The 13,346-nt window shown below is 38.1% G+C and overlaps 1 protein-coding gene across 8 annotated transcripts in view; it reads right to left on the bottom strand.

The window, feature by feature from the left end:
* Lama2 (laminin subunit alpha 2) overlaps positions 1–13,346 on the bottom strand; it is a 647,931-nt gene that overhangs the window by 95,047 nt on the left and 539,538 nt on the right. For 7 of the 8 annotated variants that reach the window (XM_063264627.1, XM_063264628.1, XM_063264630.1 and 4 more), the window contains 3 exons: positions 6,703–6,819; positions 4,753–4,935; positions 205–359 (listed from right to left, as the gene is read on the bottom strand). In XM_063264627.1, coding sequence (XP_063120697.1) covers positions 205–359; positions 4,753–4,935; positions 6,703–6,819 — 455 coding nt within the window. Of the gene's footprint in view, positions 1–204; positions 360–3,247; positions 3,254–4,752; positions 4,936–6,702; positions 6,820–13,346 lie in introns of all 8 variants that reach the window. The other variant, NM_001427039.1, reaches the window with a different exon arrangement.

Below are 13,346 nucleotides of genomic sequence, written 5' to 3'. Positions count from 1 at the left end.
AGTATGGCTTATTTTCATGAAATGCCTTTGAAATCTGCAGGGGAAAAAGAAGTGCTACTTCTTCCTTTCTACCCACCGAAAATAGCCTTTAAATTAAAAGGTAATGAATGACTCATTCATCAGGTCCATTGAGGAAGATTCTCTCTGGGAACAACGGTAACACTTATTAATTAGTAGTTCTTAATTCTGAAAATAAGATCTTACAGAGTTAGCTTGTTTCCGGGCTTGGTTGATCAGTTCCTTTATTTCCGAAATGTTTTTCTTTAGGTTGTCCTCAAGTTCCTTGATGGGCTTGAGTTTGTCTATTAGCCGATCAGCTTCCTGTTCTAGATTTCTCACAGTAGCACCTGCGTCTGCAACTACACAGAGCAAAATTAGCATCGGTGTGTGTGGCTGGGCATGCACTGACTCCCACCCCAACCAACCACCACCACCACAGACATAGGAGACAGAACAGCAGGAAACTGTATTCATTAATTTCATTTTACCCACGTGACAAAAGCCAGACTGTGATTGATGGCTGAAAGACCGTGATGGCGTGAGGCCAATTGTGAATAGTTTAGTTAAGATTAGAGCAGGCCAGAGATGTTAGAGGAAGCCTTCAGCTTTGTGATGAAGATGAAATTTGGCATTCAAAACAGAAGATGTGATAAGCTTAATCAGAGCTGACTTTTTCTTCCCAAAGCTGACCTTTACAGGATCGAGCTTTAGTCACAGACAAATGAAAATGGGGTGTGTTTAAAATATTGCCTGTCCTGTCCACACATAAGCCACATTAAAATTAAGGTTCTTGAACAAAATTGTTTGTTTTGTCTTTTCTTTTCTTTTCTTTTTCTTCTTCTTCTTCTTTTTTTTTTTTTTTGTCTTTCCTTGCACATATTTGCGAGAGAAGCTATGGAGATACAGCTTGAAGAACATTATGTTGAACACTGAATCTAAAGTCCTTTGTTATTCTTTAATTAAATCTTTCAAATTTCAGTTCAATTTTACTTTCATAATTCTGCACTGTATACTGGGTTTGTACGCTTTTTTGTAGGTTACAAAGAGGTTGAAAATTTGCAATTTTAAAAGCTTTAACCTAAAAATGGTTAAAGATTATCTGATGCAAGGACCAGTGTGTGCTCACAGGGTTGTGCAAGACACCGTGGAGGGGAGGATAAGGGGTGGGAAGCCAATTATTCAATTTCTGGGATGCTGGCCATCTTATCCAAACCATGACATCTGCTGTCTAACTGTGTTTGTACTGTTCAGCTCTCTATAATTGCGACCCTAAAAAAATTCTATAAGGTCTAAATCTACCTGCTCTGGACTTAAACGATGACTAATCTGCTGCTTGGCTGAGGTTGGGAGGCTGAGAACTAATCTTTAGGACTGAAGTCCATATGTTCACATGGACATAAGCTATTATTCTGTTTCATTTCGGTTTTGTCTGAGCTAGGGCCAGAACCCAGGGCCGAAGGCTTGATTGACAAAAGCTTGACTATTGAGCGCAGTCATCAGTCCTAAACATCAGCACCTTTAAACTGCATTTTGAAATAGGTAACTTGGATTTATGCTCATCAATGTGCATTATACTGTTAGTGGAACTTAAAACAATATACAGCTACTACTAATGTTTGCAGGGTTACTGGATTGAGGCACTAGTCATATAGGGACCGTGTCATTGCTACCTCTTGTGTTCTGTACTTGTCCGTTGTTCTCTTTCTTCTAATCCTCTAGTGTTATAATTTTATGACTTATTCTAGAATTAATGGGGTTTTACAGCTAGATTCATAAAGAAAACGAGGAGTTAAGCCAAGACTACTAAGGCCAAGGTTAAATATTAGGCCCATTTCTCCTAAATCTCCTGGAAGCCTTTTCAATTGCTTTAAAATGGAAATAAATGGAGGTTGGCCCTCTGCCTTTGCCTCTACTTTCCAAAGTTGTTTAAGCCCCATGGAAACCATCTTTCTGCAGCTCTGAGACCCGAGTCATCCATGATGCTGGATCTTTGAGGCTTCGTGTACAGAAGTATTTGAAAATGTTCTCATTTTGCTCCCCAATTGTCTGACTGAGTAGATTTTAAAATAGCTTCTCCAGTTAGAGTTTGACCAATGGAGCTTTCTTCTGGAATACTGTCGGCTGTATGTTGTAGGCATTAGAATGTACTAGCATGGACTTTTCCGAAGTACTCTCTTCACTGCTACACTTTCTTCTTTATATAGTTCTATGGCCTTTAGGAACTACCTGGCTGTGCTTTCATTTTTCTTGACAAACCCTCCGACTATCTGTTTTATTGTTTTCTGAACTCTAACTTATTAGTTGCTCAGTACTTTTTTATGTCGCTTTTATTTTTCTTATACTCTGTGCCAAGGCTGAAGGCCGTGTTCTTCAGTGGTCCTATAGTTTGTTTTTTGTTTTTTGTTTTGTTTTTTTTTTTCCTTTTCTTTTTTTCGGAGCTGGGGACCGAACCCAGGGCCTTGCGCTTGCTAGGCAAGCGCTCTACCACTGAGCTAAATCCCCAACCCCCTATAGTAATTCAGTTCTTCTATAACATTTTTCCACAAAGGCCAGCCTCAATCACGTTTGTTAGATTATGACGTGTTTGATTTTATTATTATTCTCCCTAGTTAAGTGTAATGCTGTGAAGTTCAGCTCAAACTGTGAAATGTTTAAGTGACAATATTTTTAGAATTAAATGAGTTACTCATTTATTTAGGACCAACTTTATTTCAAGACGAGTTGTTTAGAACCAATTTAATCATGAGAATGGTTACTTAGATTGAATGAGGAAAAGTAAGCTTTGGGGGTGGCAACAACATAATCTATTTTAGCTCCTTTCACTCATGTGCAGGGAAGTCATTTGAGCCCTTTGGCTGAATTTGCACTATCAGAGACTTGGTGATTTATCTCAGTCTGTTGAAAAAGTCAGTTTTACACTTTTATGTGGCTAAGAGTCAAATATTTCATTAGGTTTCTACTGCACTATTGAAACATTTTATACTGAATACACCCACATATTAGTCTCATTGGAAAAAGATTCTTTATTTTATACATATATATATTCTTTATTATATATATTCTTTAATATATATATTCTTTTATATATATATTTATATATATATATGTATATATGCAATCATGTAAAGAGTAGCTAGGCAGTGCTGGAAGCAGGTCCTATTCATGGTCACATGCAAACCTGAAGCTCTTTTGCTATAAGCGGAAGAATACAGAGGTTACTGAAAGCATATGGAGAAGGTATACATACTGATTTCTGCAGGAAATTCCATATGGAAGTAAAACAAAAAGAAATTAGAAAATTCGTGAGGGAAAGATTTTCTACAGGAATTATAAAGTATCATAAAAGTAGCACTTTTAAATTGATGCTTTTTACAAATACATTTTATCTTAATTCACATAAGCATTGAAGATAAAAGCACTCAAAAATATGATCAAAGAACATTGCACGAAAAACATTTTAACTAAGAAAAAGAAAAAAAGGCCCCTTCAGCAGGCTGTTTACACTGAAGAAGATGTTAAGATAAAAAGATAATATTCGATTAATATTTAGCAATAGATGTTTCTTTGGTGGAGGATGTAGTTACACAAGCAACAGCATCATGTCAATGGCTTCATCAGCTGAGATTCGTTCTGAACCACAACAAAATGATATCTTACATTATGAGATAAGAGAATTAAAATGGTAAGTCTACTTTTAAATCTATTTTCTCCTGACTTGAAGACATGTTGTGGCATGTCAGAAGGAGTAAGTCCAGTGGGGTGGCTAAAACATATGGGTTATCGCTGAGTCTACACAAAAAAGAATAACATTTGTCCTTATCCCCTTTCTTCTTTGAAGAATGGTGAGGGGGTAAGGAGTGGGTCTTTCTTTCTTCCTCCCAGATCGGAAGCACATAACATTTGTCTTTCCTTTCCTCCTTGCCCAGGAGGCTGTCATGAACATCTTCCTGAATGACTACCATAACAAGGTCTCCTGTCGTCACAGTCTATAAATGTTCTTACACTTTATCAAAATGCTAGTGGATAGTCTAGTTTCTTAAAAGCAAAAAGTAAAAAGAATTTACACATTCCTTTTATGGAAACCATATGCCATGATACTGTCTTACCATGTGACAAGGAAGGAAAGCATTGGAAGAAATACCAATGTTTGTGGACGCAACTTAAGCAAAAATATAAATCGTTACACTAAATTCTTTCAGATTTCTCAGTAAATTCTAATTAAGTCAATGAATTTGATGCAATATATGAGATGTGGGGACAGTATTAGTTATAAAGTAGGTAACTGTTTTATTTCCTAGAGATATTAATTGGACTTTAAATAATAAATACAGAAAAACGTCTAAAGTTAATTCATTTTAAAGTGGTATCTTGCTCTAATGGGACTCCTGATGAGTATGCCCCTTAAACTCTGTTCCAGGCAACTCCAGTCTTAAGCATATAGTCACCTGAGTATAACCGTATTTTCAATTACACTAACAGATTAAAAAGTTTTGACATCTACATACCAAATAGCCTATAAACTTTGAGAATCCCTAGCTTCCTCTTGATTGGATAAAATTAAATGAAGAAGGCTCCTAGGCAGAGGTGGGAGACTTCAATGCTGGCATGGTGGGCCCTGCAATTCTTACACCCACATCCTCGCATAAGACGGCATGAACTCAAGGGTTTCAAGCTCTACCACCCGTGAGTCAGGGCTACTGTCACAGAGTGGAGTAATAGATGATATTGTCACAATGAGAAAGGAGCTCTTACTGTTTTTGGAAGGATCTTTCACCACAGCATTCGTTTTGGCCACGCTGTCTGCTAGTTTATTGTAGTTTTGCTTCAGGCCATCTAGGTTCTGATGCAGATCTTTAACCTGGGCCAGGACAGCTTTTGCGGTGTCATTGGCTTCTCTGGCTTTCTCTTTGACAGCCTGCAGTTTAGCAGCCGTGTCTGTTGGCACAAGTGGGCATGAAAAAGGAAACAAAGAACAAAGGTTGATGGTTCCATTCATGCTTGGCAGAGGGAGGTTGCAGCTGGCTAACCTCAGGGACGCATTTACGGAGGGCAAAGGCAGAACTGGTGTGTCAATCAGCTGTAGCAAATGAAGCAATTGATTTTTGTATTTTGTTTTTGTTTTTTTAAACTAAATTAAATTTTCTCAGGGAGCTTTATGATAAGTGCCCAATTAGTTTTTAAAACAGCAAAGTGATTATTTTCTAAGTATGCAGTTTAGGGGTTATATGGAGATTTCTTGTGGAGGGAGGAATCCATACCCATGGCCCATGAAACTACATCAAAACTAGAGTTAAGGTTTATCCTGTACGTCCATGGAAGGAAAATGATTGTACTTTCATTTTAGGGTAGACTTCTTGGGAATGTTAGAGCCTGTGACTCTGCATTTCTACTTGTTTTCTGCACGGGCACTTTGCCAGTTTCCATAAAAAGTTACTCAATAAAATAAAATCTAATTTTTAGTATTTTTTTATTTTGTAGTATTATGGCCTTACTTCGGATCGTAACTTGTATATAAAACACAGTTCTTGTGGTTTGGCTAGAAGTTCCTGTGTTAAAGGACTTTTGCCAGAGCTTGGACTTTAGGAAGTGTTTGAATGATGAGTTATTTCATTCATCTATGGCTGAATCCACTGATCAAATAATAATTTGATTGCATTATTAGGGGGGTAGAAACTGTGAAAGATGGTGGTGCCTGACCAGAGGAAGTAAAGCACTGAGGTATGATTGAAGGTTTTGAGTCCCAGCCTCTGTCTTCTGGACCTGTCTTTTGACCACTGTGAGGTAAGTGGCCACTTGATATTCTGTCCCACCACAAGGACAGCTGGGTAGTCAGCTAACCGTACACTGAAATCATGAGCTAACATTCATCTGTTTCTTTAACCTGTTTATATGCTTTTTTTTAATTTCAGAGATATAAAATGACCAATACAATTGTATAAACAGACCCATGCTTGTGTGGCTGTCTAGGTGGCTTAGGATACAGGCTCCAAAGATAAACTGCAAAGTTCAAATCTCATGCACTTCACTTTGAACAATGGCCTTCACTACTCTGTTTCTTACTTGCAAAATAAAAATATCAATTGTAGCCACCTTGTAGAATTGGCATGAGAGATTAGCATGAGAGATTAGCATGTAGTCTGCTGGTAAAGTGTAAAAATAAGATCCCTAAAAGAATTTTCACTGTCAGAAACTAATGTCAAACAAAAATTGTAAATAGAAAACCATTGTTCAACAATGGGTTGGGTGATATTGCAGAAATGGGTTGACCAGTAATGTTTTGGAAATTTGGATTGGTTAAGGAGTTCATTCTAGCTGAGCAGGACACGAAATTGGTATAGGCTCTTGTCTGTTGCTGTAGTGACTCTAATAATCTGTGACTTCGTTATAGTAGAGACCAGTACATTATGATTTTGTTCTTTCTCACTGCTGCCAGAGTACTTAGGCCAAAACAGGGATGACGACATAGTAAGATGACATCTATATTCTCATTTTATAACATTTTCCTATGCATGTCAGCTGAGGGTAATGAAGAATAAGCACTATCATAATGTTAAACGAGGTTCTGGTTCTCAAAAGAACAATGCATAATTAGGGAAGCCTGTGTCTGATGGAGATGTAATGTTAAGGAAAATGGTAAAAGCTACCAAGACTCATCCATATTAAAAATCAGCTGGTGCAGAACGCAGGGACCCCGAGGCTTACCATTCGGAATGGCTGATAACTTGTCCATGGTGTCATTTAAAGCTCCTAGGAGTCCACTGTTTCTAAGGTCAGCAGTTTCTAACCTGGTTTTCAGGCCACTTAGATCATTGTGATTTTCTGTGAACATAAGCCAAAAAGAGATGAAACGGTTTATATTATTCTTGGATGTTTGAGTTCAATGAACTAACACACTGTTAACAATACACAAGTAGAAGGATATAATTCATTTATCATTGTCTATCCATTCACACATCTCTGCCCTAAATACATAGATCTATGACCATTTGGGACTTTAGAATTTTAGCCATGCCACTTTTCTCCTCATGTCTGGTCTCCAAGACTTAATTTGATGGTTTCCTATGGGTTAGAAATCTCTAAAGATTGAGTCTCCTTGTACATTTTTGTTATTCTGTTGATCTCGCTCCATTGATTTTTTTTAACACATTCAGATTTTATTATCAAAATGGAACATTGTGTTCGGTGTTCAAAATCTCATCTATATCACAGATAATAACATCCTATTTCAGTAAACATCACTTAGTGCTATTTGGAACAGAAATAAAGACTAAAGCAAAGGAAGCCAGATAAGCCTGCCATGTTTCACAGAGAAAGCAACCTTTTTACAAAATCCCTCAAGAAGACTTCAGTGAGGACTTTTGTCTTGCTACATTAGCTTATGTTATCTTGCACTCAAATCCAGTGCTTTCAAGTGATGACTTAATGTTACGTGTTCATATTAGCTTCTTTATCTTATCTTTTTATTTGTATTAAAAATTTTAAACTTTAGTGTTTATTGTCATAAGAACTGTGTGCTTTATATTTTAGCAATGTCGAGAACTTTGCAATCTCTAAGAAGTAAAATAAAGGTTAATTTAAGGATTTATAAAAGATAAGCGTACAAATCTTAAGCTTAGTAAGCTTAAGGAATGAGTAAACCATAAGTATACACGTGGTGGTTTGAGTTTGTGGTAGTTTGCTCCTTGCGACTCCCCCTCCCCAGTAGGGTGAGGTCTTTGAACACTTGGTCCCAGTGGCTGGTAATGTTTAGTGAAGTTAGAAAGCATTTGAGGAGCTGCCAGACCTTGCCGGAAGACACTTGGCACTGGAAGGCTTTGAGGGATTTTAGCTCTGCCTGACTTCCAGTTCACTCTTTGTATTTTTGGGTGTGGATGAAAATGTGATCTCTCAGTAAACTGTTCCTATCCACATGTCTGCTTCATTACATCCATGCCTCCCCTGACATTATGGACACCCCTCCAAACTGTAAGCCAAAATAAACTAATTAGTCCGTAATTGGCTTTAGGTCACGGAGTCATAGCAAATCATAGAACTGAAAGTCACTAATACAATATCTGAATATTGGAGTTCATCATGAGCCATCTTTTCTTTCATTATTTATAAATAACCAAATAATAAATATCCAATAAATATGTACTTGGAAAACCAAATTACATAAAATTGGCTTCACTGAATAGTATTTGCTATGTCTTGAGATGTGTGTGTGTAATGTATCTCTGTATGTGCAAGTATATGCACCTGTGTGTGCATGTGCATACCTTGCAGAATCCAGAGGTCAATATTGTGTGCCTTTTTTCTCTCACTGTCTTAACTGTTGAGGCAGGATCTCGGTTCTCTCAGTGAACACAGAGCTTGCTACTCTGGTTTGACTAGCTGTCCAGTTAGCTTGGCAAATCCTCTCCTCTTTACTTTCCCACTGGATAGTAGGGATCCAAACTCAGATTCTTGTGCTCATGCTTCATCCACCGAGCCACTTCTTAAGTCCCTTTGAACATGTTTTTGATAGTTTATTATACCATAATGTTAATTTCCTTTGGGATGTGAATACTGACTTTTTTAAGATGGCCTAAAGGAACACGAAGTGGAGAGAAAATGGCAGAATCTCCACGTAAGGAGTTGCATTGAAAAGGGGACAAGGAAGAGAGGGTTCTTTCGCCTTCTTGAAAGCATTGGGCAGCATTTGGTAGTGGTGATGGTAGCTGCCTGTCAGTGATTGGGTGATACATGACGCATGCAATGACTGACAGCTCTAGCAAGTCCCTCCCTCCTTTCTCTCAGCGTGATTTCAGGGTCAACAGAACGAGGGCATCAGGCGGTAATGGTCTTCCCACCTCCGCCCACAAGCCCGACCTTTCTGCACATCCCTCCATCTAGTGCCTCCATCTCGTGTCTCCTTTGTTGTTACAGTTTCAGAAACGAGAGGAGAGTCTCACGTGTACAGTCCATGTGCAAAAGCAACAGGCTAATATGCCATGTCTTATGAACTGAAGATAATGGACAAAATTGGCAAAGGTTGATTACGATAAATTAAAACAAAAAGAACCAGTTATAAAATTAAAATAAAATTCTCAACATTATCGTAATATAAAACCATAAAGCAGAACCAAATATATATGTATATCTATATATGTGTGTGTATAGATATGTGTGTGTTTACATATACATATGTGTGTGTTATGATGCCTTTCCAGTAGTAAGTTTTCATATGACTTTTTCAAAAGGTCTTTAGTTTTTTTTTCTCCACGTATTTCATCCTCTGATCTACAGCCTCTCCATTCCACACAACTCTTCCTGTCTCAGTCCTGTTTATCCATTTAAACCACTACATTATACCTTTCCTCCATTTAAAGCCACCTTCACGACTCCTTACTAATTTCCTGACTTCTATGATATTCCAAGTAAAACACACATATCTAAAGATTCCAAGTAATCATTAATCTTAACCACACGTGAATATTGTGAGCTACAGTTATGATATAGTAATAGCACCTACTATTAATATTCTACTAAATTGGTATAATATTAAACTGGGTGCTAAGGATATCATTGCTATAGCCATAGATTAGTGTATCTCTCAGTCCTCATTAGAAGCTTCTTGAGTTTCTTTTCTTGATGGATGGTCATTAAAGCAGAGACACACGATTGGTCAAGGTACAGAGAGTGAGAATCTACAGAGCACAGGGGCGCCTGTATCATATCCCTCTTCCCAAGGCTCAAGGTTAACTGAGGAAGAAGGAGTAAGAAGATGACAAGAGATAACGGTGGTGAGGGTAAGACCACAAGGAAACAGCATTTCCTACAAATAAGAAGAAAGTTGGACATATAAGCTCACAGTGGTTGTGCTAGCATGCACCAGAACTAAACAAGCTTTAGCTAGATAAAGTCCCAGCATGGGCAGGAGATGGATATGAATACCCATGGTTGAGAAGCTGCAGGCAACTTTAGAAGATGGAGAAACAATTTTTGTTAGGGCACCTGGCAGGGCATCCGTATACACCCAAGAGTAAATGGCCAGCATGAACTGAATTTGATGAAGTTGATGGGTTTTAAAAAATACAAGGACACAGAATTGGGTGGGTACAGAAGTAGGGTATGGATCTCAGAGGAGTTTAGGGATAGGGTGGATATGATCAAAACACATTGTATGAAATTTTTAAGCAAATAAAAATGAAGGGAAAGTCTGAGAATATCAAGAGCTCACAAGAGTGGAAATTGACAAACAATTCTGCTTTCTAAGGGCCCATAAATTTAGTAGAACTTTAAATGGACATGAATTTGGTTTGGGAGTTTATTTCAGTACTTGGGATTGAATTCAGGCCTCACACATGCTAAACAAGTGCTTTACCACTGACCTTTGTCCCCAGCCTGGGACCAGCAGTTCTACTATAAAACGTAGCCCATTATTACATGTGTGGCATAAGCTTAAATCCTCAGCACTTACGAGGCAGAGGCTAGTGTAAGATATACAGAGCAAAAGCTTTCAAAGTTTGCTAATTTATATCGTCCAGGATACACATTAGATCTTCATCTTAGAGAAAAAAAAAGAAACTGTTATGTAATTCAGTTAAATGTATTTTTTACAGCAATATAGCATGTTCATATAATAGTATGAATGATGTAGCCTTTAAAAAGAATTATATGAATATATGTAGGTATATAAGGTCACTGAATCTTCTCTGTCAATCACAGTTCGTCTTTCCTATGACCCCTGCCTTCACCACTGGTTCTAAAGTAACCGAGTGGCTTATCAAAGCCTTCCTTGTGAAATGGAGCTGGTCTGATGGCGAGAGCATCTCTGTGGATTCCCAGGATTAGACTGAGAACCTGGAGACCTCCCTTGGTTCAGTTTTTTTTTCTTTAAAGCCATTAATTTTGAGATATCGTTGGGTTCATAGCATTTTGTGCATTCTCACAGTAAAAAAAAAATGACTGAAAAAAATCTGCCCATTTTTCAGGAGAAAGAGTCACTGAGAAATATTTTGGTTGATATCCTTCAAATTGTATTTCAGCATTACTGTTTTGGTCCTTTGCTTTCTGTACTAGAAAATAAAAATGTAATAAAATTAAAAACTAATGCACATACTCTGAGTGTTCCGATTTTATGTTTGAGCTCTTTGACTCTGCGTCCTCCTTAATTATCCATCCTGACAATGTTCACTTTATTAGAATTTTAAATGGACATGAACTTGGTTTGGCACTTTTCTTCAGTAGTTTCTGGAACGCCGTGAAGCTTTGTGACTAGAGCGGGTAAGCAACAGTTGGACTCAGTGAAGGAAGCACGGATTCTAAGGCAGACTACACAAGGACTGCAAAAAGGCGAAAGGTGAGTACGGCGGCTACGTGAGGCCTAACGGAACCACAGCCACGACAGGACAAAGAAGACGTGCGGTCCACCTTGAATTATAACAATGAAGGAAACAGAGTCATCTATGGTAATCACCTTATCTAAGTCTTCTGCCTTTGGGAGAACTCTTGTTCTCCACAAGCTGCATGTATAGGTATGCCTTTACCTTTCTACACACACACACACACACACACACACACACACACACAAAACGACACCCAGGAACAGTAGCCACATCATTCTCTCTTGTCTTCTTTCTGAAGATTACATTTACCAAACCTCAAACTCCCCCTCCTCTTTCTTGCTCTGGCTGTCTGGCTCTGGCTCTCTAGCGCTCTCTAGTGTACTCTCTCTCTCTCTCCCTCCCCGTCCCTCTTTCCTTCCCTCCTCCCTTCCACCACCCCTCCCTCCCTCTCCATTTTTTTTTCATAGAAGATCATGTTTCAAGCATGAGCTGGATACAGATGGAGCTCATAAAGTGAGGAACGCTGAAGCCCTCCAGAAGCGGAGAGCGAGAAGGTGCCTGCCAGCGCGACTTCCTTTGTTGCAAGCACAGTGGTTCCTATCCACACTAGGAAGTCCAGCCAAAGCAACTCCCTGGACAGAGTTGGAAATAGCATCTACAGTTGCGCTTTCTCAGGTTTTCCATGTCCCTGGGACAGTGCCATAGGCCCTCTACTCCCACTCTAGGGCTCAAGATAGTTTCAAGTTCTCAGAATTTCATTTTGCTGTTCTCTTAAGATGCATAAAGAATATGGGGAAGGATGTGACATAGCAATTATCTAGGAGAGAGCTCAACTTGTTTGGGCCAAGAGTTGAGAACCACTTCCACGTAAAAACAGATTCGTGTTCAACTGCTTACTTGACCACACTTAGTAACTAAAACAACAGAAGGAATGGGACCTTCAGATCAGGGTGCTTTGGCCTGGTTTATCTCAAATCTTAAGCTTTGTTTTGCAAAACGTGAATTAGGTTTCAAAACTGAGTAACACCCAAAGCCTTTGATAAGTGTAGAAATTTAGTGGCTTCACCTTTCCCTGAAGTCATTTTCCTCATAGCCTTTGTGGCTGTTTCTGCTGGAATGTACTTTTTTTTTTAATAACCACATATACCTATATAATTACTTATTGAAATTTCCAATGTCTAGATAATTTCTGCATGTTGTCATTATTTCGTAAGGTCTTCCTTTCTTAAATGTGTACACATACACCTTCTTTTAGAACATCCAATTCTTTGTTAAACCAATGAAACATTTTACATTATTCTTGATCATTACTTTATTTGACTGTTGTTTGTATTGTTTATTTTGCTCTGTTGAAAGTCTCATGTACGCTAAGAGACACCCTGTCACACAGGAGGGAAGGCTATACAACATGGCTATAATGTAATAGCTATGTAAACTTCAAAATTGAAATGTTGACTGGAGAACCTATCACAAACCCTTAATAGACTGCTCTTCCTTTAAAGATTTGATGCAACCTCAAAAGATTTAGCTTACTTTAACTAAAGTAATGAGTTTTTTTCCCCAACACTTCAAAAATTCTTTTGTTACCTATCTAGAAAATAATTTTAAAAGAGAAGGGTGTGTTAGCCACATTGGTCCTAGCAGAAGAAATGTTATTTTTCCAGAGTTGATACTAACCAGGTTCACTCATGTATATATAAATGCACTGAATTATATATATTAATTTATAAATATAAAACATATATTACATTAATACATGACTGTCTACAGTAGACAGTTTTTTAATTCCTCAGATATATGGGACTTTCAAGATGTATATTTGCTGTGCTGTCCATCAACTGTCATGATAAATCAGAGACAAAGCTGAGATCATATTGTCTGCATGGCTTCCCTGGGCCACAGTTCTTCCTGATCTAAGCACAGAACATCAAATGAGTCACATCACAATCTTAGTTTGCTTTGTGCATTGCTCATTTTTCCCCAAAGATGAAAACATATCTTTTATGCTATTTTGATCTCCTATAGATTTGGAAGTAC

The sequence above is a fragment of the Rattus norvegicus genome, chromosome 1 (assembly GCF_036323735.1).
Source record: "Rattus norvegicus strain BN/NHsdMcwi chromosome 1, GRCr8, whole genome shotgun sequence".
Classification (NCBI taxonomy): Eukaryota; Metazoa; Chordata; class Mammalia; order Rodentia; family Muridae; genus Rattus; species Rattus norvegicus.
Note: the sequence above shows the minus strand (reverse complement) of the source record. Positions and strands in the feature narration are given on the sequence as shown.